The 27,882-nt window shown below is 51.5% G+C and overlaps 1 protein-coding gene and 1 long non-coding RNA gene across 5 annotated transcripts in view; one reads left to right on the top strand and one right to left on the bottom strand.

Annotated features, from left to right (window-relative positions):
* Positions 1–27,882, top strand: part of Arhgap23 (Rho GTPase activating protein 23) — an 84,580-nt gene that overhangs the window by 3,167 nt on the left and 53,531 nt on the right. For 3 of the 4 annotated variants that reach the window (XM_078042131.1, XM_078042128.1, XM_078042127.1), the window contains exon 1: positions 8,144–8,293. The exons of the other annotated variant lie outside the window; for it this stretch is intronic. In XM_078042131.1, the coding sequence (XP_077898257.1) occupies positions 8,231–8,293 (63 nt within the window). In that variant the 5' untranslated portion in view covers positions 8,144–8,230. Of the gene's footprint in view, positions 1–8,143; positions 8,294–27,882 lie in introns of those variants that run through there. 4 annotated transcript variants of the gene reach the window in all.
* LOC144376048 (uncharacterized) lies at positions 939–8,985 on the bottom strand. Its single transcript, XR_013436054.1, has 3 exons — positions 8,555–8,985; positions 6,986–7,056; positions 939–6,268 (listed from the first exon to the last, which is right to left on the bottom strand). It is a non-coding gene; the product is annotated as an uncharacterized LOC144376048 (long non-coding RNA).

Raw genomic sequence — 27,882 nt, 5'->3', positions numbered from 1 at the left:
GTAATCCCAGCGGTTCTGGAGGCTGAAGCAGGAGGATCATGAGTTCAAAGCCAGACTCAGCAATGGCAAGGCATTAAGCAACTCATTGAGACCCTGTCTCTAAATAAAATAGAAATAGAGCTGGGGATGTGGCTCAGTGGTCGAGTGCCCCTGATTTCAATCCTCAGTACTGGGGGAAAAATTAGTTGCAGATGAATATAATACCTTTATTTTATTTATTTATTTTTATGTGGTGTTGAGGATGGAACTCAGTGCCTCACATGTGGTAGGCAAGTGCTCTACCACTGAGCTACAATCCCAGGCCATTGTCATAAACAATACAACAGCTACTTATACATTTGTTAGGCTTATTTATTTATTTAGGAAATAGGGATTGAACCCAGTGAGCTACATCTCTAGACACTTTTTTTTTTTTTTTTTTTTGAGACAAGGTCTCAAGTTGGTTAAGGCCTGGATAAATATCAGAGGCTGCCTCAAATTTGTGATTCTCCTGCTGCAGCCTCCTAAATCCATAGGATTATAGGTATGGAAGCTCCACCGGGCTGTATTAGGTTTTATAAGTAATCTAGAGATTATTTTTTTTTTAATATTTATTTTTTAGTTCTCGGCGTACACAACATCTTTTGTTGGTATGTGGTGCTGAGGATCGAACCTGGGTCGCACGCATGGCAGGGGAGCGCACTACCGCTTGAGCCACATCCCCAGCCCATAGAGATTATTTAAAGTACATGGGAGGAAGCTGGGTTTGGTGGCACACATCTGTAATCCCTAGTGGTTTGGGAGGCTAAGGCAAGAGGATTGTGAGTTCAAAGCCAGCCTCAGCAAATTAGTGAGGCCCTAAGCAACTCAATGAGACCCTGTCTCTAAATAAATTCTTTTAAAAGGGTGGGGATGTGGCTCAGTGATTAAGTGCCCCTGGGTTCAATCCCCAGTACAAAAAAAAAAAAAAAGTATGTGGGTCAGGACTGGGACTGTAGCTCAGTGGTAGAGCACCTGTCTCGCATGTGTGAGGCCCTGGGTTTGATCCTCAGCACTGCATAAAAATAAATAAAGATATTATGTCCATCTACAATTAAAAAAAATTTTTTTAAAGTATGTGGGTAGATATGCAGGTTATTTGCAAATACTCATATGCTCCCCCCCCTTTTTTTTTGGTACCAGGGATTGAACCCGGGGACGCTTAACCACTGAGCCACATCCCCAGGCCTTCTTATTTTTTGAGACAGGGCCTAGCTAAGTTGCTTAGGGCTTTGCTAAATTGCTGAGACTGGCTTTGAACTTTTGATCCTCTAGTCTCAGCCTCCTGAGCTGCTGGGATTACAGGCGTGCACCACCACACCAGGATCTCTCTGGGTTCTTTCCAGAAGTCCTAGGATAACTCTGAGCACAGTAACCCCGCCTTCCCCCAGCCTGCCCCCTGGATTATGAGGCCCCACAGGTGTTGACTCTGATAATCTGCAGTTTAGAGGTGCCAGGCTCCTTTGCTTAAGGCCCTGGAGGACCCCAGCCCTGCGCCCGCTGGTGTTTTCTGATTGTGCGGGCAACGTGGTGTGTATGGTGTGCTTGGGAAATCAGAGCTGCTTTTCATGACACTGGGGAAGCTCCTATTTTAAGTTTCCCATGTGCTGAGCCCTCTTGTAAAGCAAAGAATCCTTTTATAGTGCAAGAGCCCTCCCTGATGCGTCTGTATGGTATGTGTGGATTTTGGCATGTAGGGTTTCCTGAAAGGGGGGTATGTCTGGAATCTCTCATGGGGGTTGGAATTGCTGGTGGAGTGGGCACTGGGATGGAAGGGTTCCCCCCATGGTTGGCCCTACCCCTCTTTTCTCCCCATCCAACTCCCATCACTCTGTCCAGGGCTGGCTCAGGGCCAGACAGAGGAGAGGGGAGCAGCTGCTGGGGATTTCCAGAGCTTCCAGGGGGAGGTGGGAACCACTCCTGACCTACTTCCTCCCCTTCTCTTCCTCTCTTTCCTTCCTCCATGTCCCCCTCTTTTCTCCTCATTCTCTTCTCTCTTCACCTGTCCAGAGGGGCAAAATAGAGAATGGAACAAACTCATCCTATGTGAAGTGATGTATGGGGACTAGGCAAAGTCTGGGGAGGCCAGTAGCAGAAGCAGGAGGAATCAATCTGCACATAGAACCATAAGATCTAGCATCCAGGAGCTGGAAGGGACTACCTGGCCTGACCTCTCCCGGAGGGAACATGTTGTGGTAGAAAGAGCAAAGGCTTAACATCAGACTTTGCTTGAGTCCTGAATCCCAGCTGGGAGATTCTATACAAATTACTTAACCTCTAAAGATGGTGACGTGTAATAGGTGCTCCACACATTTTGATGCCTTTCCTCTCCATCTTGAGGTTTCTAAGCTCCTGCTAGGGAATGTCATGGTCCTCATAGGTCATCATTTAGCCTTGCCTATACATGCTTGCCCATGCAATCCGTATCACTGGCCAGTGGCACATAGGAGCCTGCAGAGATGCAGTCCAAGGTCTTTTCCTCTCTCCAAACCATGACATAGTTTCCCAAAGATGAGTGTCCTGAGGGACAGCATTCCCAAGTGGCGGGGGTGGGGCATCTCTCTTTTGCCTCCTGCCTTGACATAAGACCTGGCTGGGTGTGGCTCACTATCCCAGCTGCCAGCCCCATGGAGCAGCAATCTCTAGTTCCCATTGAGCCAACTGTCCAGAGGTTGCTGGGCTGGGGGATCCCAGAAGTTTGGCAGGTTCCAGTGGCCTTTGGCTCCAGGTAGCCAGAGGGCTACCTGGTGGGTAGGATGGGGATTTTAATTCAGGTCTTTGGACTCTCATTCCAGAGCTCTTTTGATGACACAATAGACCCTTCACCAATTCCTGGGACAGGCCTGACCCCTAACCTCTACCATGCTGCTCTTTGGGCCTTTCCAGGAGTCTCTAGTCTCCCTCTCTAAGGGGTGTTCAGGTAGGATTCCTTTCATGGGACTCTTCAGGGACCTGGCAAGAAGAATGAGTGGGGACTAGCATCATCCTGAGTGGACCACTGCCCCATCTAGCACCATTAAGGGTGCTCTATGAAGAACAGTTTATGGGATGCTTGGGACTGTGCCAGAGCCTGTTTCCTCCTCAACTTCAGACAATTTGCCAATTGGAGGCCTTCATCAAGGTCTAGGTCAAACACTGTTTCCCAAGGTCCTTGCATTCTCCCCTGGCTCCTGGAGGTTTGTTCTTGTTTTGCTTAAACCTATGCTTGTACCACCATTAAAGCATCTTCCCTATTACCCTTTGTGGGATTCATTGCCACCACCACCCCCAGAATAGGGGCTCATTGATATACCGGATTCATTAAACTGTCTCCACCACACCACACAGGAATTTGCATATAGTAGATGATCAACAATTGTCTCTTGACTTGATGGAACTGGATCCCAACTCTTCTGGAGATGCAAATTGGAGGAGTAGTGTTGCCTTTGGGGAAACAGCAGAGGATCTTGGGGCTCTTCAAGAACAGCTCTCCCCTCTACTCTTGCCCTCCCCTCCTTCTCCACCAGGGGTTGCTCTCTCCCCTTTCGTGAAAGGACCTGTATTATGGCCAGATTTATGGCCCTGTAACCCTCATTTCACACATTATAGACATCCCTGACTTATGGTGGTTCAATTTACCACTTTGAGACTTAACAATGGTGAGAAAGCAATACAAATTCAGTGGGAGCCATACTTTGAATTTTGACCTATTACAGGGCTGGTGATATGTGCTAGATCCCAGGCAGCTCCACCATCGGAATGACAAACAGTCTGTAATGTGCTGTGTAGAGAGGTCAGGGGTATTACATGCATTTGTGACTTATGATATTTTCAACTTGTGATGTGTTTATAAGTACCTTGCAAAATTCCACTATGAAGTGGAGAGCACCTGTCTTGTTCTTCCCTTCAGCTACCAGAGTATAATGAGTCCTTTACCAAATGTGAGCTTCAAATCAGAGGCAGGCTGAGAAGGCCCAGTTGTTTCTATCTTACAGAGGGTGAAACTGAGATTCAGAGAATGTACTTGACCTCAAAGCCAGAGAGCTACCTGGGTGGGTAGGATGGGGATTGGAATTCAGGTCTTTGGACTCTCATTCCAGAGCTCTTTTGATGACACAATAGACCCTTCACCAATTCCTGGGACAGGCCTGATCCCGACAATGGCTCTGGCCTGGGGATCCCCTAACCTCTACTATGCTGCTCTTTGGGCCTTTGTCTTGCCCACTCCCCTTCCACCTGTGTCCTCAGGCTCCCACTCAGGTACCTGCCTCTCAACCACTCAAAGAGAAATGTGCCTTGCCTGTGGCTCACCTGTACTTCCGGCTGCCCTTTCCTGCTCCCTCTGTCCTTGGACCTGTTCCACTTCCTCACTCCTGTGGCTCTTTCTTATTGAAGTCTGACCTCTGCCCCTACTGACCAGCTGAAGGTACCCTCTCCGCCCAACACTTGCACTGGCTGCCTGCTTCCCCTGGGTCTTTTTCGGTGTTTCCTCCTCTTCTTTCTGTCCATAAAGGGCTCATGCTCCTCTGGACACTGTCCCATAGCTGGTCTCCTCATTCTTTACTCTCTCAGGAGACTGAGCCACAGCCCTGGTCTCAGGCACCAGCGGACTTCCACAGCTGAGCCTCTAGCTCAAGCCTGTCTTCCCTCTAGTGTTTAAGTAGACAGTTCCTACTCTACCAGCAACTCAGCCTGAAGGTTAAGTGTGGACTTGGAGTCCAAATGCCTGGGTCCAAATTCTGTGTGGACGTGCATTCTCTGGACCTCAGTTTCCTTACCCATAAAACAATATCTATTTCACAGGTTTTTGAAAGGTTTAATTGGAATAATGCATATAAGGACACATCTTAGTACCTGACCTGTTCCCTAGACGGAACAACCTAGACAGCTGGTCTACCTGATATTTACAAGCCATGAAGTTTTTCTAGACTCTTCCATCTTCTTCCTCCTACCCAATAGGTCACCAAGTCCCAGAAACATTTGGTATTTGTTGTTCTCTGCCCCTTGCCCTGGTGAATCCTCTCTCCCCCTCTCCTATCTCCTTGCTGGCTGCCCTCTGTTCTGGTTGCCATCACATGCCAGAGGGGGCCTGGCACATCTCTGTTTAAAGTCTCTATTCAAACCAGGATAGAATCTAAGAGCCTAGGCGCTCCATAGTCACATCCCGCCTGGCCTGTTTCCTTCCTCATCTCTCCACACTTCCTGCCCACAAGCCTGCTCTCCCCCTGCCTCCCTGCCTTTGTCCATGCCTGCTCCCAGGAGTGCCTTCTCCCTGTCCCCACCCCACCCCTGACCCATCCACTAAGCTCCAAGGAGCTTAAGGCACTTCCCTGCTGGCCCCCGGCTCCTGCTTCTCCAGCCTTCCGCCACTCCCCTGGGATCTCACTATAGAGGGGTGATTTGTAAAGACCAGGCCTCAGCTAGGGAGAGAGCTCAGCCCTGTCTCTACATCCCCAGGGACAGCCTGCCCTGCTCCCCTCACTCCCTACTCCCTCCCATAGCAGAGCTCCCAAAATGCTTTTGTGAGATAAGGAGGGTGATAGGCTGGGGTAGGAATTGGGAAGAGAGGGAATATAAGGAGGGTTGTTGGTAAGGGGTATGTTCCACCTTATGTTGGGCTCTATTACCGCAAACCCCAGAGAAAGAGCACACAAGGAGAAAAATGGGTTTTGGGGTGGATGGTAGGATACAAGGAGTGGGACACAGAGTCTGAGGAGCCACAGTAGACAGGAAGGCTAGAGCAAGAGGGCCTGGAGTAGATGGATGGGAAGGGCCTGGGCAGGATGGGGGTACAGGTCAAGGTGCAGGAAGAGGTGGGAAGGGCAGCAGGGTGGGGGAGAGTCACAGTTTCTGGGAAGTGGGAGAGGGTGGGGGAGGTATGTGTAGTGCATTGTGGAGGGAGGAATTGGACTGCCGGTCAGCGTGAGCTCATTTCCTCTCATCGCCTCCTGCAGGGTCTGAGGGCATCAGGCCCTGGAAAAAGTGAGCCAGGGGCCCTCCAGGGCTCCCCGCCCCTGCCCCACAACCCACAACGTCAGTTCAGTCTGGCTCTCAGATGCCAACCCTCCCCCTTACAGAGACAGCCCTTTGTTTCCATTGGAAAGGACCCCTACATCCAGGAGGTGGCACACCTTGGAGCTACAGGGCAGAAACAGACAGGAACAGGTACTGGGTTGAAGATAATGCAAGAAGATCCAGTAGTGTGATGGTTTACAGTTAGATAGCAGGAAGGACTTTCTAGAAGTGGGAGATACTTCTGGCTGCATAAGACCTTGATGAAAAGGGGTGGAGAAGGAAGAAGAGTCATTAACTGTTCCTCCATCATTAGAAAATTATTTTCTGCTGACTGCAGAAGAATTAAATAAAGCATTTGATTTAAAAACCAGTCAGTATCTCCTTCTTCAGGCTCAAGGGAGGAGGATGGCCTAATTGTTGTCTGCCCTACCCACTACACCTGAATTCTAGACCCTGATCAAGGGGTAAAGGGTGGGGCTCGGGGCTGATCAGTGACCCCCGAGGTGGCGAAGCAATCTCTAAGTCTATTCCTATCTATCATTGGCTTCTGCCTTCTTTTCCTTATAACCTGAGAAAAGGAATACAAGAGACTTTAAAACTGCAAGAAAACATGAAGAGGGGGGCTGGGGATGTGGCTCGAGCGGTAGCGCGCTCGCCTGGCATGCGTGCGACCCGGGTTCTATCCTCAGCACCACATACCAACAAAGATGTTGTGTCTGCCGAGAACTAAAAAATAAATATTAAAAATTCTCTAAAAAAAAAAGAAGAAGAAAACATGAAGAGGAGGTCAGTGTAGACTGTAGTAGGTAAGAAGGGGGAAAACTGGAAGTTAGACAGCAGAAAGAATTTTCCAGTTCAATGAAGGATGAGCCCCTCCCTGAACTGTCTAGGAATGAGCTGAAGGGGTCCTGTTGGCAGGAGGGGAAAGCTGGCTAAGGGGGCTGGGGATGTGGCTCATGGGTATCCCACTCACCTGGCATGCTTGCGGCCTGGGTTAGATCCTCAGCACCATATACAAACAAAGATGTTGTGTCTGCTGAAAAACTGAAAAATAAATATTGAAATTCTCTCTCTCTCTCTCTCTCTCTCTCTCTCTCCCTCTTAAAAAAAAAAAAGAAAAAGAAAAGAAAGAAAGCTGGCTAAGACCCAGTATGTCTCATGTCTGTCTGTCTGTCTCTCTCCCCCTCTCCTCTCTCTTGTTACCAGGGATGAACTCAGAGGTGTGTAACCACTGAGCCACATCCCCAGTCCTTTTTATTTTTTATTCGGAGACAGGATCTCGCTAAGTTGCTGAGGCTGGCTTTGAATTCATGATTCTACTTCCTTAGTCTCCCAAGCCGCTGGGATTACAGGCGTGTGTCACCTCACCTGGCTCCGGGGCGTCTCTTTGCTCTTTGAGCCCAGCTCAGAGTGAAGTCAGAAAGGGTTCACTCTCAGGATCGCCAGCAGAGCAAGTCCGTGGGCAGTCTAGAGCCCAGAACCACAGGACTCGCTTGAGCTGGGCCAATTAGAAGAGTTGATGCACCTGCCACACCCTCTTTACCAACTTTGTGTCCCCAGCCACTGTGGGATCCTGGCGGGGACTGTGCCTGGAAAGGGACCTTCCCTAGATTGAAGGGCACCCCCGACCAGTGCACCATAACTGTTCTTGTACCTCAATTTCCATTTCCTAAAGTGAAGGCACCCTAATCCTGCATACTCTTTCTCTCTCTCAGATCCAGCGTCGCCTCTTCGTTGTCTCTGACTTTCGCGGCCTCTCTCAACTGTCTTACCATTCATGCTTTCTGGGTCTCTGTTTCCATCCATCTTTGGATGCCCGTTTCTCTCTGCTTCCCCCTCCCTCCCTCCCTTTCCCTGTACTAGTTCTAGGTTCAGTGCCCTTGTCCTCTTTCCTGGGTCCGGATCACTGTCTATCTAGGCCGGTTCCCTGGAGGCCGGCACTAGCTGCCTCCCTGGGACCACTTCTCTGGGCCAGGCTGCGTCTGGCCTCTGGCTGCGCCGCCCGCGCAGACCTGGGTCTCAGCCCGCTTCACCCTCTAGGGACCCTGAGGAGAGGCCGCGGGTGCGCCCCGTCAAGAGCGCGAGTGGTGGAGAGGAGGGGCGAGGGGGCGGGTTGCGGGGGGGGAGCTGCACTCGGCCCCGCCCCGGCCCCGCCCCTCCCGGGTCCCGGCCCGCGCCCCCAGCAGTGCCCCGGCCGCAGAGCCGCCGCTGCCACCCGATGAATGGAGTCGCCTTCTGCCTGGTCGGGATCCCGCCGCGTCCGGAGCCCCGGCCTCCCCAGGTGAGGGCGCTGGGCCACCGGAGGGGGCGCGGCCGGGCGAGGCCAGGGAACGGTGGCTGGGCCGGGGTCGCTGCGCCCCCGCTAGGCAGGCACCGCCGGGGGCACACAGTGAGGGCACCGCGGGCACCGCTGAGGGAACTCCGGCTGGTGCGGGCTGGGCAGGGGGTCGGAGGGAGAGCTGCCCCCGGCAGAGGGGCACGAACCAGGGAGCTAGGCAGCGGGCCGGATGGGCCTGGGGCTGCCAGGGCAGGGGCCACTGACCCGGACGGTGGTGCCAGGCCTCCTGCGACCGGGCAGCGGGGGCGGGAGGCCCGCGCCTTTTGTCCAGGTTTTTCAGGCGGGGCGCCTGCCGCCGTTTCCTCTGCCCGAGTTTTCGTTTTCCGTTGGCGAGGCCCCGGCACAGCTGGAGGGAGAGGGAGTGGGGGAGGGGGTTCCCGGAGCGGGACGTCCTTGGCCACGGAGGCGGGACACCCCCCTCTCCGCGCCACTCTTGCTCCCTGCTGGGCCGTACCGCACGACGGGCTGCAAGGCTCGGGTCTGCAGCCCTCCTGGGTGCTGGAAAGAGACATAGGCCCGGGACCCCCAGTTCTGCAGGCCGGCTGCCCTCCTCTGCTCTCTCCAGCTGGCTGTGGGTGGGTCTGAGCGCGGGGTGCCAGGGGCATTACTCAGCGCTGAGTTGCTTTGCTTGGGTTCTTTCATCTGCCAGCTGCTGAGGCTAGGGAAGGGCCAACAGGGGCCTCCAGCCCCCATCCCCCCTGTCAGGGCTATTCCCCGGACCTCTGAGCCTGGCAGCTAGTCCTACTGAAGCATCCCAGCACACCCCCCAGGGCATCCCAAGTTGAAGGGCTGAACCCTGTAGGGCAGCAGTTTTTCTGAGCTTGGGATCCAGGTTGGATCCAGGCACGTTGGGTCCAGGCTGAGGCCTCTTCCTTTTTTGATAGGGCTGAAGGCTTAGGGACCTTCCTCTCCAACCCTCCCCACCATGTTGGCTATGGAATCTGGTGCTTTGTGAACTCTTTCTGTGACTCTCCTGTTTTCTAGAGCTGTATGTATTCAAGTTCTCACTCAGTCAGCTTCTCTCTTCCGTCACTCCAGCCGAAGTTTGTTTCCTAATTATAAACTTGAAATTCAGGATGGACAGGGGGTGGGGGTGGAGGTCATTAAGCATGAGTCCCTCGGATTCTCCCCCAACCAACAACACATACTTCATCTCCATCTCCTTGTGTCTCCACCCCCACTGGGCCCAACTGGGGGTGGATGGCTTTTGATCCCACATGGTTCTCCCTTCTGCCAGGGCACCACTCTCAAAAGTGGCCAGCTCTCACAGAGATGTGTTCATCGGTGTGTGCTTTGAATCTTGATTATATAACCAGTCATTTCACCTCCCAACATGGCCCAAAGGCCCCCAGCCCTGGCTGCCTCTTCAGCTTGCCCACAGTGTGGTTGAGTTTGCCCCATGGTGGCTGGGAATGCCAGAGTCCATGTCCAAGTCCAGTCCAGTCCTCTGCCCTCTCCTTGTGAATGATGGGTGCAGTAGATCCCCTACGTTGAATGCTGGATTCAAGGGCCTAGAACCCCCTGTGAGTGGGCAGAGAAGGTGTTAGTGTCCCATTTTATGGAGAGGGCCTGACCCTACAGTGACATTGCCTGAGCTGGCATCCATGTTTCCTGATAGTAGTCAGGGCACAAGATGACACCTGAGAGGGAAATTATGAGGGATGTGGCTTTGGGATACCATCTGAGATGGGGCAGGCTTTTGTGAGTCCAGCTCAAGCAGAGGGGCACTGGATCTGGAAAACAGGTCTGTGTGTGACCTGTGTGTGCACAGCCTGGTGGGGCCTTCTGTGTCCCCTTATTCAGGCCAACCCTGAATTTCTGGGGAAGAAGTACAGCATTGTTGTCATAGGTGGGAGCAGGGATAAGGGCGGGTGCTGGTTAGAGCAAGGCAGTGCAGGAGTGGTCAGCAGACTGCTCTATTCTTCATTGCAGGGATGCTTAGAATGACTTCTTGTTGTGTAAAGTTAAAAGACTACAAAGCAGGAGATTGGTATAACTTACACTGTGATGGATTGTAGTTAGATACTTGGGAGAACTTCCAGGAAGAGGTTTGTGAGCTATACTTCAGGGAAATTTCCTCTAGTGTAGTGGACCAGGTGAATTCCTGTGATGTTGGATCCCAATATAGTAAGTAATTCAGAGAGATTCATATGGCATGCAGATATATTCTGAGCATATACATCAGTGCCTGGAAAAATTTATTTTAAAGAAAGGGGAGTTGCTTTAGCAGTATAGCTGATAGCTAAGAACAGGATTTATACAGATTGCCTCATTTAATGCTCACAAGAACACCACTAGGGAGATACCATTATCCTCATCTTATAGTACATGGAAGCACAGAGAGCTAATAGCATGGGCCCAGTCTCATTGCTAGTAAGTGGCTGAGCCAGGGTAGGAACCTGAGGATCTGGCTTTAGAGTTCTGCTCTCTCCCTTACTTCCTGGGACCCTCCTTGTCCTGCTGTCACTCCCACCCTGAATCTAGATTCATCTCAGACACAGCTCAAAATCAAGTCAACCTCTTGCTGGATTGGACCTTTGTCACTTGTCTTTCTGCCCGTCCGTGGAGACAGCAAAGCCCTCTCTGGTTTGCTAGGTGGGGAATCAGTCCATTTACCCCTGTAGCACCCCCGTCCCACACGTGCCCACCCACAGCACTTGGGCCTGGCTCTGTTCATCAACACTTTCCTTCCAAAGGCGCGTCAGCCCTGCTCTGCTGGCCGCAGAGGTTCAAAAGTGAGGTATTGGCTTGGTCAGGGATTTGGACAAAGCCTGGTTTTAATTATCCTGCTCTCTCACCCTCCCCAGAGAACACCATGAATAGGGCCTGTGGGAGCTGGCACTGCCTTTCCCTGGGCACCCCCACCCTCTTCAAACAACCCGCCCTTAGATCCAGGCCCCCTATTTCTTGTGAAATTGTGCCAGCTTGTCAGCAGGGCAGTGCCAGTCTGTACCAGGCGGGCATCTCCTCTCCCACTGCCTCAGTGGGATGTCAGGCTGTGATGGTCCCGGGACTTGACTTTGGGGCAGGTGGGACATACTCATCACCTGTGGCCAGGACCAAAAGGCCATCGCGTCCAATTTCCCCATGCTGCAGTGAGGAAACTGAGGCCAGAGAGCACCCTTGTCCCTCAGCCCATGGGTGGTGGAGAAGAACCCAGGTCTTCTGATCCCCAGGCTCCAAGGCCAGCCTTCTCCCTTTGTGGTTCTGTCCTCGGTGGCCCCTCCAGTACCAGGTGCTGGGACCAGGCCCTGAGAGGGAGAAGGGAGGGCAGGGAAGAAGCCCAAGTGGACAATGTGTCCTGTTCATCTCTGTGTCCCCAGTGACCAGCATGGTGCCTGGCACAGAGCAGTTCTCCATAAATGTTTGTGAAGTGCGAGTCAGGAATGGCCCCTCCCCTGGCTTCCTGGGGTGCCCAGAGCTGGGCTCTCTCTCTAGCATTGTGACCATTCACTTACATGTCAGTGTCCCCCATCAGACTGGAAAAATAATAGTAGCGACATGTACATAGTGCTTACCACTAGGTAGGTACGTTACCATCATCCTGTTTGACAGGATGATGAAGAAACTGGCACAAAGAAGTTACATGGCTTCCTAAGACCTCACAACAAGTAAGTGGCAGAGTGAGGACTTGACTGTGCCTCTTGAATGAACATCATTCCAAGTGGCTTCCATGGGTCATGTTTGTCTTGTTGTCCACAGAGGCCTGGCATCCTCCCAGTACTCAGAGAATGTTTGTTGACAGACTGACTGACTGAATTCATGAACAATGGCTCAGTGTATGGCAAAGTCACAGCCTCCTGTAACCTAACCCTTTGGAAGTCAGTGGGCCTGGGATTCTTTTTGTTTTGTTTTTATTTTGGTACTGGGGATGAAACCCCCGGGGCACTCTATCATTGAGCTAGTTCCCCAGCCATTTTTACTTTTTCTTTTGAGACAGAGTCTTACTAAGTTGCCTAGGGTGGCCTTGAACTTGTGATCTTCCTGCCTTGGCTCCTGAGTCTCTGGGATGACAGGTGTGAGCTACCGTGCCTGGGGCTGGGGTCTTGGAAGGCTGCCTGGGATGCTTCACTGAGCAAGGAGGGAGGAAGGACTCTCTCCCCTGCCCTTGTTACCTCTGCTCTCCGAGTCTTACAAAAGCCACCCAGGGCTCTCCCAGACTCCTGGCTTCTCTCTCGTTCTTCCCTCTTCTCTTCCCCTGAAGTTTTCAGGAGATGGCACTAATGAATGGGCCTGTGGGAAAAGAGGCCTTTTCCTTTTTCAGTTCTTTGGTCCTGAAATGTCCAGTTTCAATGCATCACCTTGTGGTGGAAGGTTCTGTCAAGCTGGAGTGGCCTGAGTGGTTTGGGGCAGGGCCTCTCATAGCTGTTAATTCTTTTATTTTATCTTAGTGGTGCTCAGACGGAACCCAGGGCCTTGTAAGTACTGGGTAGGGGCTCTACCACCGAGCCACATCCCCGGCTCATGCCATCAGTTCTCTGTCCTACGTCAGGAGTGCTGGATTTCCAGCCAGCTTCAGTCCTTCTGCTTTAGGCCCAGGGACATCCCCTTCCATCTCCTCCAAGTCTTAACGCACCTGGGCAGGTGCCCTGTTCCTTTTTGCTCCCCACTCCCTGGTTTGAATTAACATCAGTCAGTCACTGTCCCCAGGCCACAGTTCATCTGCTGATAAAAGCTGATGGGGATCTGGCAAGGACAAAATTGGGCTGTGATCCAGGCTACCTTCTGACACAGACAGGCCAGCCATGACAGATGAGTGGCCTCGGCCTGGCATGGGAGGCAGGAGCACCCTGTGGGTGAGTCCTGGGGCCCTACTTCAGCCTGCTGAGGTTCAGATTTCGCTCGGCCCCTTTTTCACTGTGTGGCTTTGGACAACTTAATTGTTGTAGCCTCAGTTTTCTTATTTTTTTTCCCTTCAGTTCTAGGAATTGAACCCAGGGGTGCTCTACCACTGAACTAGATTCCCAGCCCTTTTAATTTTTATTTTGAGATAGGGTCTTGCTAAATTGCCCAGGCTGGTCTCAAGCTTTCAATCCTCAGCCTTCCAAGTCACTGGGATTACAGGCATACGTCACCAAACCCAGCTTAGGCTCAGTTTTCTTATCCCTGAAAAATCCCTCAAAAGCATTGAGGAGCCAGGCGAGGTGGCACACGCCAGTAATCCCAGCAACTTGAGAGGCTGAGGCAGGAGGATCACAAGTTCGAGCCTCAGCAACTTAAGTGAGGCCCTAAGCAATTTTAACCCTGTCTTAAAATAAAATGGGGATGGGATGCAACTCAGTGGAAAAAGTACCTTTGGGTTCAATTCCTAGTACCCTCTTCCTCCAAAAAAAGAAAATTATCGAGAGGACTAAGTGAGGTGGTACAGCTAATGTGACTGATATTAGGTAAGCTCAAATATTGGTAATGACTGTATTAAACAATAATCAAAGGATGGAAATAACATCACACTTTTGGTTAATATAAAGGGTCCTTTATGGTCAGAAGAGGAAATGAGCAGGTCCTGGGGGTAGTGAGGCCTCCATCTTTGGAAGTGGGCAAGCTCAGGCTGGGCAATGATGAGGACTCTCTACAGAGAGTTCAGGCACTGGGTGAGAGGCTGGGCCCAGAAACCTTGAGGTCCCTGCTTCTGACCAGCATTGTGTAATAGGCAGCTGGAGAACTATCTCCTGGTTCTTGCCATTGGGGACCAGGTGGCAAGGGGGACAGACACCCAGCCTCTTGAGGCCTTCTAAGAGTGGCTGCTTTGGTTTGGGCTGGGTGACTCTTCAGAGGAGAGGTAGTCCTAGGAGATGGGTATGGATCTGGTGAGTGGGAGAAGACGGGGAACTATTTCAGGCCTGGAAGGGCTTGGTGGCTGAGGGGCCAAGAGGAACCTGGGTCCAAACCTGGGCCCCTGATCCTGAAGTTGGCCCCAAGGCTGCTTTGTTATCCCGTGGGCCCCAAGGGGTTGGGTACATGGTGGTGGGGATGGGGAAATTAGGAGTCCCCTCTTCCCCACCCCCAGCCTCTCCTGAAGGAGGGACCAGGGCTACTCCCTATGGCAAAGAGCCCGGGCCTGTGAGGAGCGGAACTGGGGAAAGAAAGCCTTCTTATGCCCAGTGCATTTGGGGGCGTCTGAGGGTCGGGGGAACAGTGGGGCCTTTGTCCCCAGCTGCCAGGAATCTGGCCGAGGAGCCAGCCCTAGGTCTGGCTGGGCCTTCCACAAGCAGGTCCTCTTTGAAGTGACCCTTTCAAAGCTCACCCTGAATCTCTGGGAAGAGAGACAAGCTCGGGCAAGGCAAAGGGATGACAGAGCCCCGGTGCTGGCCTCAGTGAGGCCGGCAGGCCAGCAGGAGGCATATGGGTCAGAGGAATGTGGCTGCTGGGGGAACATGTGGGAGCCATGTGGGAGGACAATCACCCGGGGTCTTGGCCACGTGGTGGTCAGCGTAGGGAAGAGCAGAGTTCATTTTGGCTCTGAGCCTGATTTCTATCAGTGTCCAGTGTGATTCTGTTGATGCTGGGCTCCTGAACTTGCAGCTGCTGCTTCTTGGTTCATGTCCTCAAGGGGCGCAAGAGCTCCTGGAGGAGTTGGGACTCGGAGCCCTGGGAGGAGGAGGGTGGGGACCTGGCCCATCTGGATGCTCCTCAGCGCCTTTGAAGGGCTGGAAAGGGTGATTGAATGGAGACCTCCACCCTCCACCACAGCTTCCTCATTTTCAATGTGGAGAAACTGGATTATTTTGCAAAAGAGAGGGAGGGAAGATGGAGGTCAACTAGAGAGGCCACGTCTTTGTGTATTTCAGCTGGAGGGAGTGGAGACCAGCCTGCCCCTGTCTCCTTATTTGCCCTATAGGGAAACTGGCCCCTATAGAAAGATTAAGCCCAGGGAATGGGGCAAAGGAGAGGGTCAGGCAAAGGTGGAAGGAAAAGAGAACAGCAGGGAGGCAAAGGTCTCTCCATGCTGACCTGCTGGAGGCCAGGAAGAGGGGGAGGAAGGAGTAGTTTTCTGTTGGTAGGTTCCCAGAGTTTGAGGAGGAAGGGGACCTCTGGGATTTGGAGCTGAGCAGGGAACAGGGGAGCCTTAGGCAGCCCAGGTGAGAACCCTGCTTCACCCTGATGCTGTTTTCTAGTTCATGCCCCCACAGCCCATCTCTCCTCGGCATCATGATACTGTACCGTCACGCGCCATGTCACCTTTCCATCAGTGAGATAATACCGTGTGTGTATGTTGATAGTCCCGTGAGATTATATCGCTTGGTGACATTCCAGATGCCTTGTTTTGTGTAAGTACAGTCTGATGTTCACATGGTGATGAAATCACCCAGTAGTACATTTCCCAGAACATAGCCCCGTCATTAAGTGATGCATGACTGTCCTTGCTGTACTTGGGAAGAGTCTTCTAATCCCCCTTTTGTCTTCCAGAGGCATGCCCCCCCTCCACTGTCCTTCTTCCCCAAGAGTGGGGGAGGAGCTGCGGGCATGAGGGTGGAGGCTTGGGGGGCTGGGGGCTAGCATCTGCAGAGCTGCGCCCTCCTTAGCTCTAATGAAGCCTAGCCCCGAGCCCCTCCAACCTGCTGCACCTGAGGAGTGTTGCAGGGGCAGCTGAGGTTGGGCCCAGAGCCCTGGGGAGGGGGAACACAGGGAATAGGGCCATACTACCAGGCTGGGGCTGCTGGTGAGAGGGAGAAAGCTCCTCTTCCTTCCCCACTTGGCCTTTTCCTCCTTCAGTGGCTTCCAGAGACTCAGGTCCCCAGTGCTAAGGAAAGATTGATCTAAGAGACCAGGTGTGGCCTGGGGGTGCTGAGAACATTCCCAGGCAGGGCTGGTGTAAGGACTCCCTCCTGCTCTCTCCCTAATTCCAGCCAGGGAGTATAGGAGGCAGCAGGGTACTGTGGGTAAGTCAGTGCAAAAGGGTCTTTAGTGGGTGGGTGACCTTGACTCCCATCCCCTCCTATTCCAGGTGCTTTCTGGCTCCTGCAGCCTGGATGAATGAGACCCAGCCCTGCCCTCACAGTGTTCCTTTTCTGCTTTTCCTACTGCCCCAAAGCCAGACAAAAACTCTCCACTCAGGCTTTATAAACATGGCTTTCGAGACTGCATTTCCACTACCTGCCAATTCAGAATGCTTCCCGGGGCTCCCCTTCCCAAAATGTTCATGTCAGAAAGGTCCCATCTGTCTGGGGAGACAGTCTCAGGGCTGCAGATACAGGCTGCTGTCTTCCTGAGATGTTGTGTGAGCCAGAATATGGTCACAAAATGTTGACTGAAGTTTAAAGATGGAAGCAGAGTCACTGAGTCGAACTGCCATAGAGGTTGGTTAAAAAGCATTTGGTGATATGATTAATCTCCTTTCCTCATCTCCTCTTTCCAAGTTTATATTTAATTTGAGGATACCCCCGCTCTGTGTTGGAGATCAAACCCAGTGCATTTCACATGCTAGGCAAGTGCTCTGCTTCTGAACTACACCCCCATCCCCCAAGTTGAGAATTCCTTTTTTTTTTTTTAATACTGGGATTTGAACTCAGGAGCACACAACCACTGAGCCACATCACCAGCCCTTTTTTGTATTTTATTTAGAGACAGGGTCTCACTGAGTTATCTAGCACCTCCTTGTTACTGAGGCTGGCTTTGAACTCACAATCCTCCTGCCTCAGCCTCCCAAGCAGCTTTGGGATTACAGGCGTGAGCCCCTGTGCCAGGCTCCACATTGAGAATTTTTTAGTGAAACACCTTCTGATCAATGTTCAAGGACCATCATGGGGTGATTACATATTTACAGACGCATGAACAAAGATCTTAAGAGGGTAAATAACTTCAATCAAGGTCATCTGAATTTAAAACCGGGTTCCAATTAGGTGTAATGACACACACCTGTAATCCCAACTACTTGGGAGGCTGAGGCAGGAGGATTGTAAATTTGAGGCCAGCCTCAGCAACTCAGTGAGAACTTTTCTCAAAAGGAAAAAATAAAAAGGACTGAGGATATAGTTTAATGATAGAGTGCCCCTGTGTTCAATTTCAAGTACCACAAAAACCAACAAATAAATAAATTCTAAAATGGGATAAAATGAAATAAAACAAAACTGGGCCTTTCTGAATACTAAGCCTGTCCTTGTGGTCTCTGCTCTATTCCTTGATAAGAAAGAACCTGGGAGAACAATGCCCACCCCAAAATGGTGGACCTACCTCTCTTGAGATGAGCCCTGAAATTCAAGTAGGGGTGGGCATAATGAAGGAGAGGGGAAGATGTGATCAACGGTGAATGTAGACTATGATTATGTTCTGCTTCTCTGTGAGTCCGTGTGCAGTTTGGGGTTTGCTCTTGAGTAGTATGGAGGACCCCAGGGCTCTATCAGTCATCATGGACTGAGCCCTTCCTACTTTGAGATACTCCAGCTCTGGGGATAAGAGACTTCACTGAGGAGATGAAGCTTGCCAATGCTTGAGAGATGTTTGCTGGGATGTCCTAACAGACAATAGTAACTTGGCCAAAGACACAGCTAGAAATTGGGACTGAGTTGGAACTCAAACCCAGGTTACTCCTAATCCTGTTTAGGAATCCCCCCACACCCCCCACACTGGAGATTGAACGTGGGATGTCATGCATGCTAATGCGTGCTCTGCCACTGACTATATCCACAGCCCATGTTTAGGAACTTTTTTTTCCCCCCCAGCACTGGCAATTGAACCCGGGGACACTCTACCACTGAACTATACCCCCCAACCCTCTTTATTGTTTATTTTGAGACAGTTTTGCTAAATTACTTCAGACCTAACTAAGTTTCTGAGGCTGGTCTTTTTTTTTTTTTTTTTTTTTTTTTTTTTTTAAGAGAGAGTGGGAGAGAGAAGGGGATAGAGAGAGAGAGAATTTTAACATTTATTTATTTTTTCTTAGTTCTCGGCGGACACAACATCTTTGTTGGTATGTGGTGCTGAGGATCGAACCCGGGCCGCACGCATTCGAGGCGAGCGCGCTACCGCTTGAGCCACATCCCCAGCCCCTGAGGCTGGTCTTGAACTTGTGATCCTCTTGCCTCAATTTCCCAAATGGCTGGGATCATAGGTGTGCCCTACCACACCTGGCTGTGTTTGGGAACTTTTTTGAGGGCAGTGCAGGGGAGGCACCAGGGATTGAACTCAGGGGCACTCGACCACTGAGCCACATCCCCAGCCCTATTTTGTATTTTTTATTTTAGGGGCAGAGTCTGACTGACTTGCTTAGCACCTCCCTTTTGCTGAACCTGGCTTTGAACTCTCAATCGTCCTGCCTAAGCCTCCCAAGCCGCTGGGATTACAGGCGTGTGCCAAGGTGCCTCGCTTGAGTAGGAACTTTTAAACACTATGCTCTACCGGTTCCTTTATTTCATGCATGTCTTATCTCTTTGTTCTTTATGAAGTCAGGAGCTGCCTTTATTAATTTTTAAAGTCCTTTGTGGACTGCTGTACTAGGTTTGTTTAGTGACTGCCATGTGCTAGGCATTCAGACTGAGTCCTCTCAAAGATTCCTTTTACAGCTGAGGAGACTGAGGCTTGGAGAGGGAAAAAACTTGACCACAGGGTCACCCAGCTGAGACCTGAACTCTGCCTGGATTCTTTGACTTCTTTCCCTAGTGTCCTGTCATGCCCATCCCCTGCCTAGTGCCAGGCCCTTGGTGACGTCCAGTCAGTAGCTTCTGAGCTCACCGTGTGTCCCATTGTGGTCATTGATGTGGAAAAGGGACCGGGGCAGCTGTGATTTGTCAAGCGCCCAGTTGTGTATCAGAACTGGGAGCTTCAGAAAGTGAGTCTGACTCTTGATGCTGGGGGCGGGGGCGGGTCAGGGATGGTGTCCTAAGAAGGCAGAGCCTACTAGGGCATTGACAGAGAGAATGAGGGGATCCCAGAAACCATACTGCATGGTTGGGATTTCAGCCATGAATGATCAGAAGAGATCTTCAGGCTTGGGGAATGCAGCCACGCTGGGGTAGCAGGGGCCTGCCTGGTGACCCAGGGCTGGGCACTGCCTTTTGTTGAATGCCAGCTCTGCCTACGTTCCAGGACCGGCAGGGATCCTCCAATCAGAGATGCCTGCAGCTCTTTATTTGTGTCTCATTTGCATGACCACACCCTTCATCCCCCAGCTCAGCTCCAGTCCGCAGAAGTGCGCTTCCTAGGCACCCGGTGCAAAGCCCGCTTGGGAAGGTGGGGTGGGGGCTGCGGGAAGGGCGCCCTGGGCTGCGAGCCTGGCGGCACTATTCATAGCTCAGGGGCCGGCGTACTTCGCATAGTTGGCGTTTCTGCCGTCTGGGCGGCTCGTCCTCCTCCCACTCCGCTCCTCTCTCTTCTTTTCCCCTCTCTCCTCCCCGCCGCCACCTTCTCTCCCACCTTGACGCCCTCAGCCAATTTTCTTGAAATCTCAAGTCCTAGCGGCCACATCGTGGCTGAGTGCGCTTAAGGAAACCGAGGTCCCGGAGAAGGGCGTGCCTTCGGGCCCCTCCTAGAGGGAGAAACTGGTAGCAGTGAGGCATGAGATGAGGTGGCCAAGAGCCCCGGCCCTGCCAGAGTACCGCACGGAGACACACCTATGTGTCTTCTGTGTCACTAGCTATGGGACTCTGGCAAATTCGTCAGTTTGCGAGTTGGGGAAGCTGTTCAGAAACTGTCAGGCTGAGCTGTAGCGGCTAGGAGATCAGCTAAAGGCAGAGGGGAGCCTGGATGTGTTGGGCAAACCCTGAGTCCCAGGCAGGGTGTGGCATGTTTGAGACCCAGCAAGAACCGCCAGGTGGCTGGAGGGGGCCGCTGGGGTGAGGCAGAGAGCTACAGGGGAGAAAGCAGCGGCTCTTCTCTCCCTTGTCCTTACTCCCTCGGTCCAGAACCCCTACTTCTGCACAAGTTCCTGCTGAGGAAGGAGTGAGGATGCAAAGAGTGGAAGCTCCCTGCTCCAGGTAGACCCTCCTGGGTCACCTCCCACTGATCGGCTTCTTCATTCCCTTATGTTCAGAAACAGTGTGCTGTGCCCTCCTGTGCTCTGTGCTAGGTCCTTGGCAAAGCAAGCATGGTCCTGGCCCTCCAGGACTCACCGCTGAGGGGGAGATATTGGTCAAATAGCCTCATAAATGCATAAACACTAACGGACATGGTGGCACACACTTGTAATCCCAGCTACTCAGGAGGCTGAGGCAGGAGGGACCATATGTTGAAGAGCAACTTAAAGAGACCCTGTCTCAAAATAAAATAGAACCAGTGCTGGGTGCAATGGTACACACCTGTAATCCCAGAGTCTTGGGAGGCTGAGGCAGGAGGATCGCGAGTTCAAAGCCAGCCTCAGCAAAAGTGAGGCACTTAGCAACTCAGTGAGACCCTGTCTCTGAATAAAATACAACATAGGGCTGGGGATGTGGCTTAGTGGCTAAGCACCCTGGGTTCAATCACTGGCACCAAATAATAATATATTAATAAGTAAAAAATAAATTTAAAAAGAGGGGCTAGGGATAAAACTCAGAGGTAGGGAGCTTATCTAGTGTGCTAGGCTCTGGGTTCAATTTCCAATACTGGAAAAAAATATGTAAACACTGATAATGAGAGGGTGTGCCAGGACCTAACCTGGTCTGAGGAATTGTATCTGGGATGTATTTTTGTATGTGAGCTGTATTTTTGCTGAGAGTTCTAGGTTGGGCAACAGTTAGACTGCCCCTTGGTGAGGTAGGGAAGGAGTTGGAGAAGGTAAAACAGCATTCCAGAAATAACATGTGCAAAGGACCTGAGGCTGGAAGGTCTGCCTAGTCCTCACAAGAACTGGAGGAAGCCAGGGTGGCCAGAGCATGGAGGAAGGGGGAGTAGTGGGTGTGAAGGCTGGAGGCGTGTCCCACAGAGCCTGGTAGTCATAATAGTAAAAAAAAAAAAAATCATTGGACTGTCAAAGACCAGAGGGTGTCACACACAGCAGCTTGGTTGGAGTAAGGTGGTGAAGTAAAGAAATACGTGGGCTTGGGAGACATTGGGAAGCAGAGCCTTCCTGATGCTGGGACATAGGACTGGCGCTGTGAACCTCCTCATTTATTAGTTCTTAGAATATGTTCCTGGTAATTTGGCCAGGCTGCTGTCCCTGCCTTTATTTTGTAATTGAACAAATAAGAAAATCCGTGTGAGCTTGAGTGATGATCTTGATGTCCCACAACCAGAAAAGGAGCAGAGCCAGTAACACTGGCAAGTGTGGCCCTTTCTCAATGCTGGGACAGCAGGCCTTAGCTGCTTCCTATCCTCACCCCTCCATCCCCTGTGGGTGAGCCTGGTGTTCTTACCTAGCCCTGGACTGGGTGGGGGCCAAGAGTTCCAGGCAGTGGGAAGGCTGTTTTAAGAGCCTTCTGCTGTTGACAAGGTAGTGCCTGATACATAGCAAGCACTCGGTTGTCTATTTCTTCTTTTTTGGGGGGGCGGGGGGTGCTGGGATTGAATTTAGGGGCACTCGATCAATCACTGAACCACAGCCCCAATCCTGTTTTGTATTTTATTTAGAGAGGAGCTCACTGAGTTGCTTAGCACCTTGCCATTGCTGAGGCTGGCTTTGAACTTGGGATCCTCCTGCCTCAGCCTCACAAACTGCTGAGATTACAGGCGTGCGTCACCACGCCCACATCAGTTTTCTATCTCTATTGTGCCAGGTATGGGACCAGGCAAGCTGATGCAGGGGTTTGGGTGTGGGCCAGAGATGATGTGTCTGTCCTTTTCTGACGACAGAGCCTAGCCTAGAAGCCATCCCAGCTCCCACCTGCAGAGCCACCATCCCCTTTATCTTTTCAGCTGCTTCTGCTGCATCACAGTTTGGATTAGGGGGAGGTTCAGTTCATAGGTAGGGCCATGTGTGAAGGGGAACCTGGGCAGGTCGGGCAGAGCTAGGGTGAGGGGGTGGGTGGTTTCAGGGGTGGGGCTGAGAGCCTCTCCCTGCAGGGAGCCCCATGTGCCCTGGGGGAGACTTTCGGAATCTGCTGAAACCTGCCCAGGGAGGGAATGTGGTCTCTGCTTGACTAGGACTGAGCTGAAAGAAACCAGTGGGTGCACCTGTTGCCTCTGACCAGGTGGTCAAATAATAGGAAGAACTTCTCGAGGGGGACCAAAGCATGCTTCACATGCAGAGTTCCCAGTCTCCTCTGAAATGAGACATCCAGCCTGGGGAATGGATGTGATGATTTGGGATAAGCATCATCACAAGCAATCTCCTGCCTCTGGAAATAACTGCCTCTTGCTCCATCTAGTCTAGACCCTAACAAGGGTCTTTGGCTTCCTCTTCAGTATACCTGGACCAAAGAGAGACCCCAAGTTTCTACTGTTGATCTATGCTTCTGCAGGGGACATATCTCTGTGGGAGGTGGGGAGAGGAGATGCTGGGGCTGAGGGCCTAGAGAATGCCATGTGTGGGGGGAGCACACTCAGGAATGAGGATCCCTGGCTGGAAGGGCAGAAGGTGTGCCAGAGTTGGGCCAGCAGGGGGCTCTGTGGCCCACAAACCTGCCCGCCCTACTGGCTGGATGACAAGAATGTATCCTTCAGTGTATGGCAGTTTCCTTGGAGCCTGTGAGGACAGGGACAGGTCTCTGCTGGCACACCCTTTGTGTATAAGGTACAATGGTAACTAAGCTTGTGGGGGGTTGAAACAGATGTGTGTGTGTGCTCCGTGGGTTAGGTCAGGACATGGAAGAGTTTTTATCTCCCTCCACCCAGCTGATGGGTGATAGGTCCCCATCAGTCCATAGACCTCCTGTGCAGAAGTTCAGATTTCTCCACAGCCTGGGAGCTTCTCCTGAGCAAGGATCCCTAGGACCCTGAAGATGACAACAGGGGCAGTGTGAAGGTGCAGACTGAGGGGTGGGAGGGACAGGTCCTTCAGGCAGGCAGTGTTCAGCTATCCTGGGCAAACTCTGTAGGCAGGGCCTGCTCCTGGTGCCAGGCAGAGTCCTGTTCATTTGTTCCTACTTCTGCTCCCCCCTGCCCTTTAGTGCTGGGGATCGAACCCAGGGGCACTCTACTACTGAGCTACACCCCTAGCCCTTTATATTTTTTATTTTGAGACAAGGTCTCACTAAGTTGCTCAGGCTGACCTCAAACTTGTGATCTTCCTTCTTCAGCTTCCCAAGTAGCTGGGGTTACAAGTGTGCACCACTGTGGCTTCCTGATTTTTTAAATTATTTATGAATATTTTCTATTATTTATATATTATTTATGAATATGGAATTTACTATGTCACACACACCCCTTTATTTTTTTTAACAGTGCTAGAGATTGAACCCAGAGTCTACATCCTGAGCCTGTTTTTTTTTTTCTTTATAATATATTGTAGTTGGGCACAATACCTTTTTTAATTTATTTTTATGTGGTGTTGAGGATTGAACCCAGGGCCTCACATGTGCTAGGCAAGCGCTCTACCACTGAGCCACAGCCCCAGCCCTGTTTTTTTTTTTTAAAAAAAAACAAAACAAAACAGGGGCTGGGGCTGTGGCTCAAGCGGTAGCGCGCTCGCCTGGCATGCGTGCGGCCCGGGTTCGATCCCCAGCACCACATACAAACAAAGATGTTGTGTCCGCCGATAACTAAAAAATAAATATTAAAATTAAAAAAAAAATCTCTCTCTCCCCCTCTCTCACTCTCTCTTTAAAAAAAAAAAAAAAAAAAACAGGGACTGGGGATGTGGCTCAAGTGGTAGCGTGCTTGCCTGGCATGTGCAGGGCATTGGGTTCGATCCTCAGCACCACATAAAATTAAAAAATAAAGATATTGTGTCCACCTAAAAAAAAAACTAAAAAAATAAATATTTTTAAAAATTAATTTTTAAGTGTATAGTCATATGGCATTAAGCATATTATGTCATTGTGCAAATGCACCACCATCCATCTCCAGAACTTTTTTTATCTTTCCAAACTGAAATTCTATAACCTTTGATTACTAAGTCCCCATTCTCCCTTCTCCCAGTCCCTGGCAACCAGCATTCTACTTTCTGTCTCTGTGGATATAAATGTCTCATTAAGTGGAATAGTACAATAATTGTCCTCTTGTGTCTGGCTGATTTCATGTAGTATGATGTGTTCAAGGCTCATCCACATTGAAGCATGTCTCAGAATTTCATTCCTTTCTAAGGCTGAATAATATCCCATTGTACGGCTCTGCCATGTTTCTATCATGTGCACATAACATTTTTGTTTATCTACTTCTCCTTAGAAGTGGAATGGCTGGATCATATGGCAATTCTATATTTAATTTTTCTCCATCCACAGATAATTTTTGAAAATCACATACCACTAGAGCATATCCATTTTTTTTTCTTTTGCAGTACTTGAGATGGAACCCAGGGATGCTCTACACCTGAGCTATATCCCCAATCCTTTTTATTTTTAAGATAGGGTCTTAAAAATTTTAAGATAGGGTCTCGCCAAGCTGACCAGATTGGCCTTGAACTTGTTATCCTCTTGCCTCAGCTTCCTGAGTGGTTAGGATTACAGGTGTGTGCCACTGTACCTTAGCAATCCATTTTTGAAAATCAAACAGCTGTTGTCTTTAGAGATCTGTCGGTACAGTGGAGGGTACAGAGGCCATGCCCTGGAGCGGTCTCCAATCTGGAGGAAAGACATAGGCCATGCATGCCCTCCAGGAGACCCAAGAGTGATGTTTGGTGCGTGGGGAGAGCTCTCATTCTTAGGGAGCTCCCAGTCTGAGGGGGAAGGCATAGCCTCTTCCATTTGGGGAGTGCACAGACAGGCCCAGAGACTGAAATGGATATACAGAGGGCCTAAGACTTCCCAGAGTCTCCTGGGTGGAGTGAACTGGGGTGGAGAGGGTCTGGGGCGGGCTCTGTCCCATGGCCGCCTGTGGTTGCCCAGCAATGACCCTGGTGTTTACTTTGTGGCTGGCTCCAGGCTCACCCTCTCCTGCAAGTGCTCATTTCCCACCATGAGCAAAGATGCTCCCCTTTGGTCTCCCCTCCCTCGGCGTCCTTGAGGCGGCCACCAGGCCTCCTGTTGGGTGGAGGTCCAGCCAGTCTGGCACTTTTGCCATGCTCCTTGCCTGCTAGGAGCAGCCTTATCCTGAGTTCTCATGTCAGCCCACTCTTCCCACGCTCCCCAAAGGCCTGTAAGCCAGGACTCTGGGTTTGCAGAAGTTCTACTGCTCTGAACAGGAAGCTCCTGAGGATCCGGGTGCTTGGGAGGCATTGGCATGGCAGGAGCCTGTGGGAGCCTGGGATTGGAGGGAGGTGTGGCGATGTCTGTGCTAGTGACTTTGCCTGGGTCTGTGAGTGCCTGGGTGTCTGGATACAAGCGTGACTGGGTATGAGACAGTGATCATCCAAAAGGCAATCAAAACCCCTGGCATTTGTTAAATCCCTACTATGTGCTCTGGGCCTGTGTGATGGCTTTGACTTAATCCTGCCAATGACCTTTGAGGTGGAAGGCAGCACCATTGCCATTTTATTGGTGAAGAGTCAAGGATCAAGGAGGTTGGGTAACACACCAGGGTCTCACAGCTAAAAGGTGGAGACTGGGACACAGAGACTGGGACATAGGCCCTGGGGTCTTGGACTCCAGAGTACTCCAGAGGCCACTGCTAACCACTATTTGGGATTGTCTCAGCCCTGCCCCAAGATGGTGATGGGATGTCTCACATGATGGGTAACCCCTGCTCAGCCTTCTTTGGCTCTGACCCACTTTGAGGGAGAGAGAGTGGAATGTCACATCCTATCCTAATCCAGGGCAGGAGTAGCCCCAGAAGGGGAGAGCATGGGGTCTGTGGAGACCATTTGAACCATCCACTGCCCACTGGTCAGGCCCAGAGCAGGGTCTCAAGCTCTCATGATGCAGGGTTTTGTGCACATTGAGGCTGCTGGGGAGGCAGGCTTGCTTGGCCGGCTCATCAGCTTGGCCTGTTGGGGCATGTCAGGTGGGAGCCTGTAGCCAGCAGTGCTGGGAACCAGGCATCTGAATGGGGCTAAAGGGTGGAGGAGGGCTGAGGAGGCGGCTGCCCTTGAGGGAGGAGACTGGGGCAGGGGTCAGAAGCGTGGGCAGGAGGGCATGTGCTGGGTATTGCAGGCCTGCATGCTTGGGATGGCACAGCCGGTGGGTTTGCCCTGTCTGTGTGTGAGGTCATGGGGCGGTTAGGAGTTGGTGTTTGGTGGTGTTGGAGACCAGTTGAAGCTTCACCAATTCTGGATGATTCTTTGGGGATGGGAGTATTGTTGGTCACCTTGTGGTTTGGGGACTACATTCTAGGAGAAGGTGCTGAGCAAGCCAGAGGAAGGAAAAGCAGGCTGAGTTAACCCTGAACCCCTCTCTTCTGCTTCCTGAATCACACTCCCTGTGGCAGTATCAGTTTTCCTTTTTGTCATATCCCTGACCCTCTGGCTCCAGGATGTTCTCCTCCCCTTCCCCAGTTCCCTGTAGCCTGGCTCCCCATGGCAATTGCAGGCTTTGGCTCCTCCAGGCCCCCCTCTCCTGGGAGGCCTGGGCCCACCCTCACACTCTTCCCAGAGGGAAGAGGCCCTGAGCCTGATGGAAGGACTCGCTTGGTGGAGGCCAAAGCAGCTGGCTGGGGGGCCTGAGTCTGGAACTTAAAGACCCCTACAGGTTTTAGGACCTGGAAGACATTCCTGAAAGAGCTATAAAAGTCTCGGAAAGAGGGCAGGGACCGAGACTGCCTTAGTCTCCAAGATGTCCCAGCTTCTGACAGGAGCAACACCACTCAAAATGTGATTGAAAGGATTAGCAAGAGGGTGATGGAAAGAGATCTGGGTTAGGGGTTAGAACCCTGGGACAGGATCCCAGCTTCATAAAAGTGAGGCCTTGAACCAATCACTTGTCCTCTTTGAGCCTCAGTTTCTGTAACTAAAAAATGGGTATTAAGAACAATCCCTGGAAATCCAGTGTTTAGAGTACAGGTCAAATGAGAACAAGCGAAAGTAGCTTCCAGTATTAAAGGGTGATATCTCTTTGGGAGATAGGGAAGACCAGCATGGGATGCCTTCCATTTGGGGGTGCAGCCTCTAAGCACTTCCCAGAGACCCTTAGAAGAAGAGGTTGAACATATTTTGCAAGCTGGACAAACTAGAGGGGGATGGGAGAGACTGCTCAGCTGGATAGTTCCTGATGGGGGGGAGGAAGCTGGGCAGGGTGTGGGGGGAGGACTCGCTGGGCAGGAAGGCTTGGAATAGAATCTCAGCTACGCCTGGTATTTCCCAGCCCTTGGCCCCCTCCCCCATGGCCCTTTGGGGCCCACCCCACATTCCTTTCCCAGAGTAAATGGGGGAGGGAGCTGGCTCCACAGCCCTAGAGGATCATTTATTCAAACCATGTACCATCTTTGAGGCCCTACTGTGTGCACCCACACCCTCCAGAAGGAAGTCCCTGCTGAAGCAGCTGGTTGGAGGAGGTACGGTGCCCTGGGGGAATCTGTTGCTTTCATGGCCAGGCCTTTCTGCCCCTGCCAACTCAGAGGGCAGGAGGTGGACATGGTATATGGCTCATCCGTTCAAGCTCCCCGTAGGCATAGCACAGAAACCCCAGGTCCCCTTTCCACCTCTCTCCTTCCTG

This window comes from Ictidomys tridecemlineatus, chromosome 3, assembly GCF_052094955.1.
Source record: "Ictidomys tridecemlineatus isolate mIctTri1 chromosome 3, mIctTri1.hap1, whole genome shotgun sequence".
Lineage (NCBI taxonomy): Eukaryota > Metazoa > Chordata > Mammalia > Rodentia > Sciuridae > Ictidomys > Ictidomys tridecemlineatus.
This window is presented reverse-complemented; position numbering and strand designations above follow the sequence as displayed.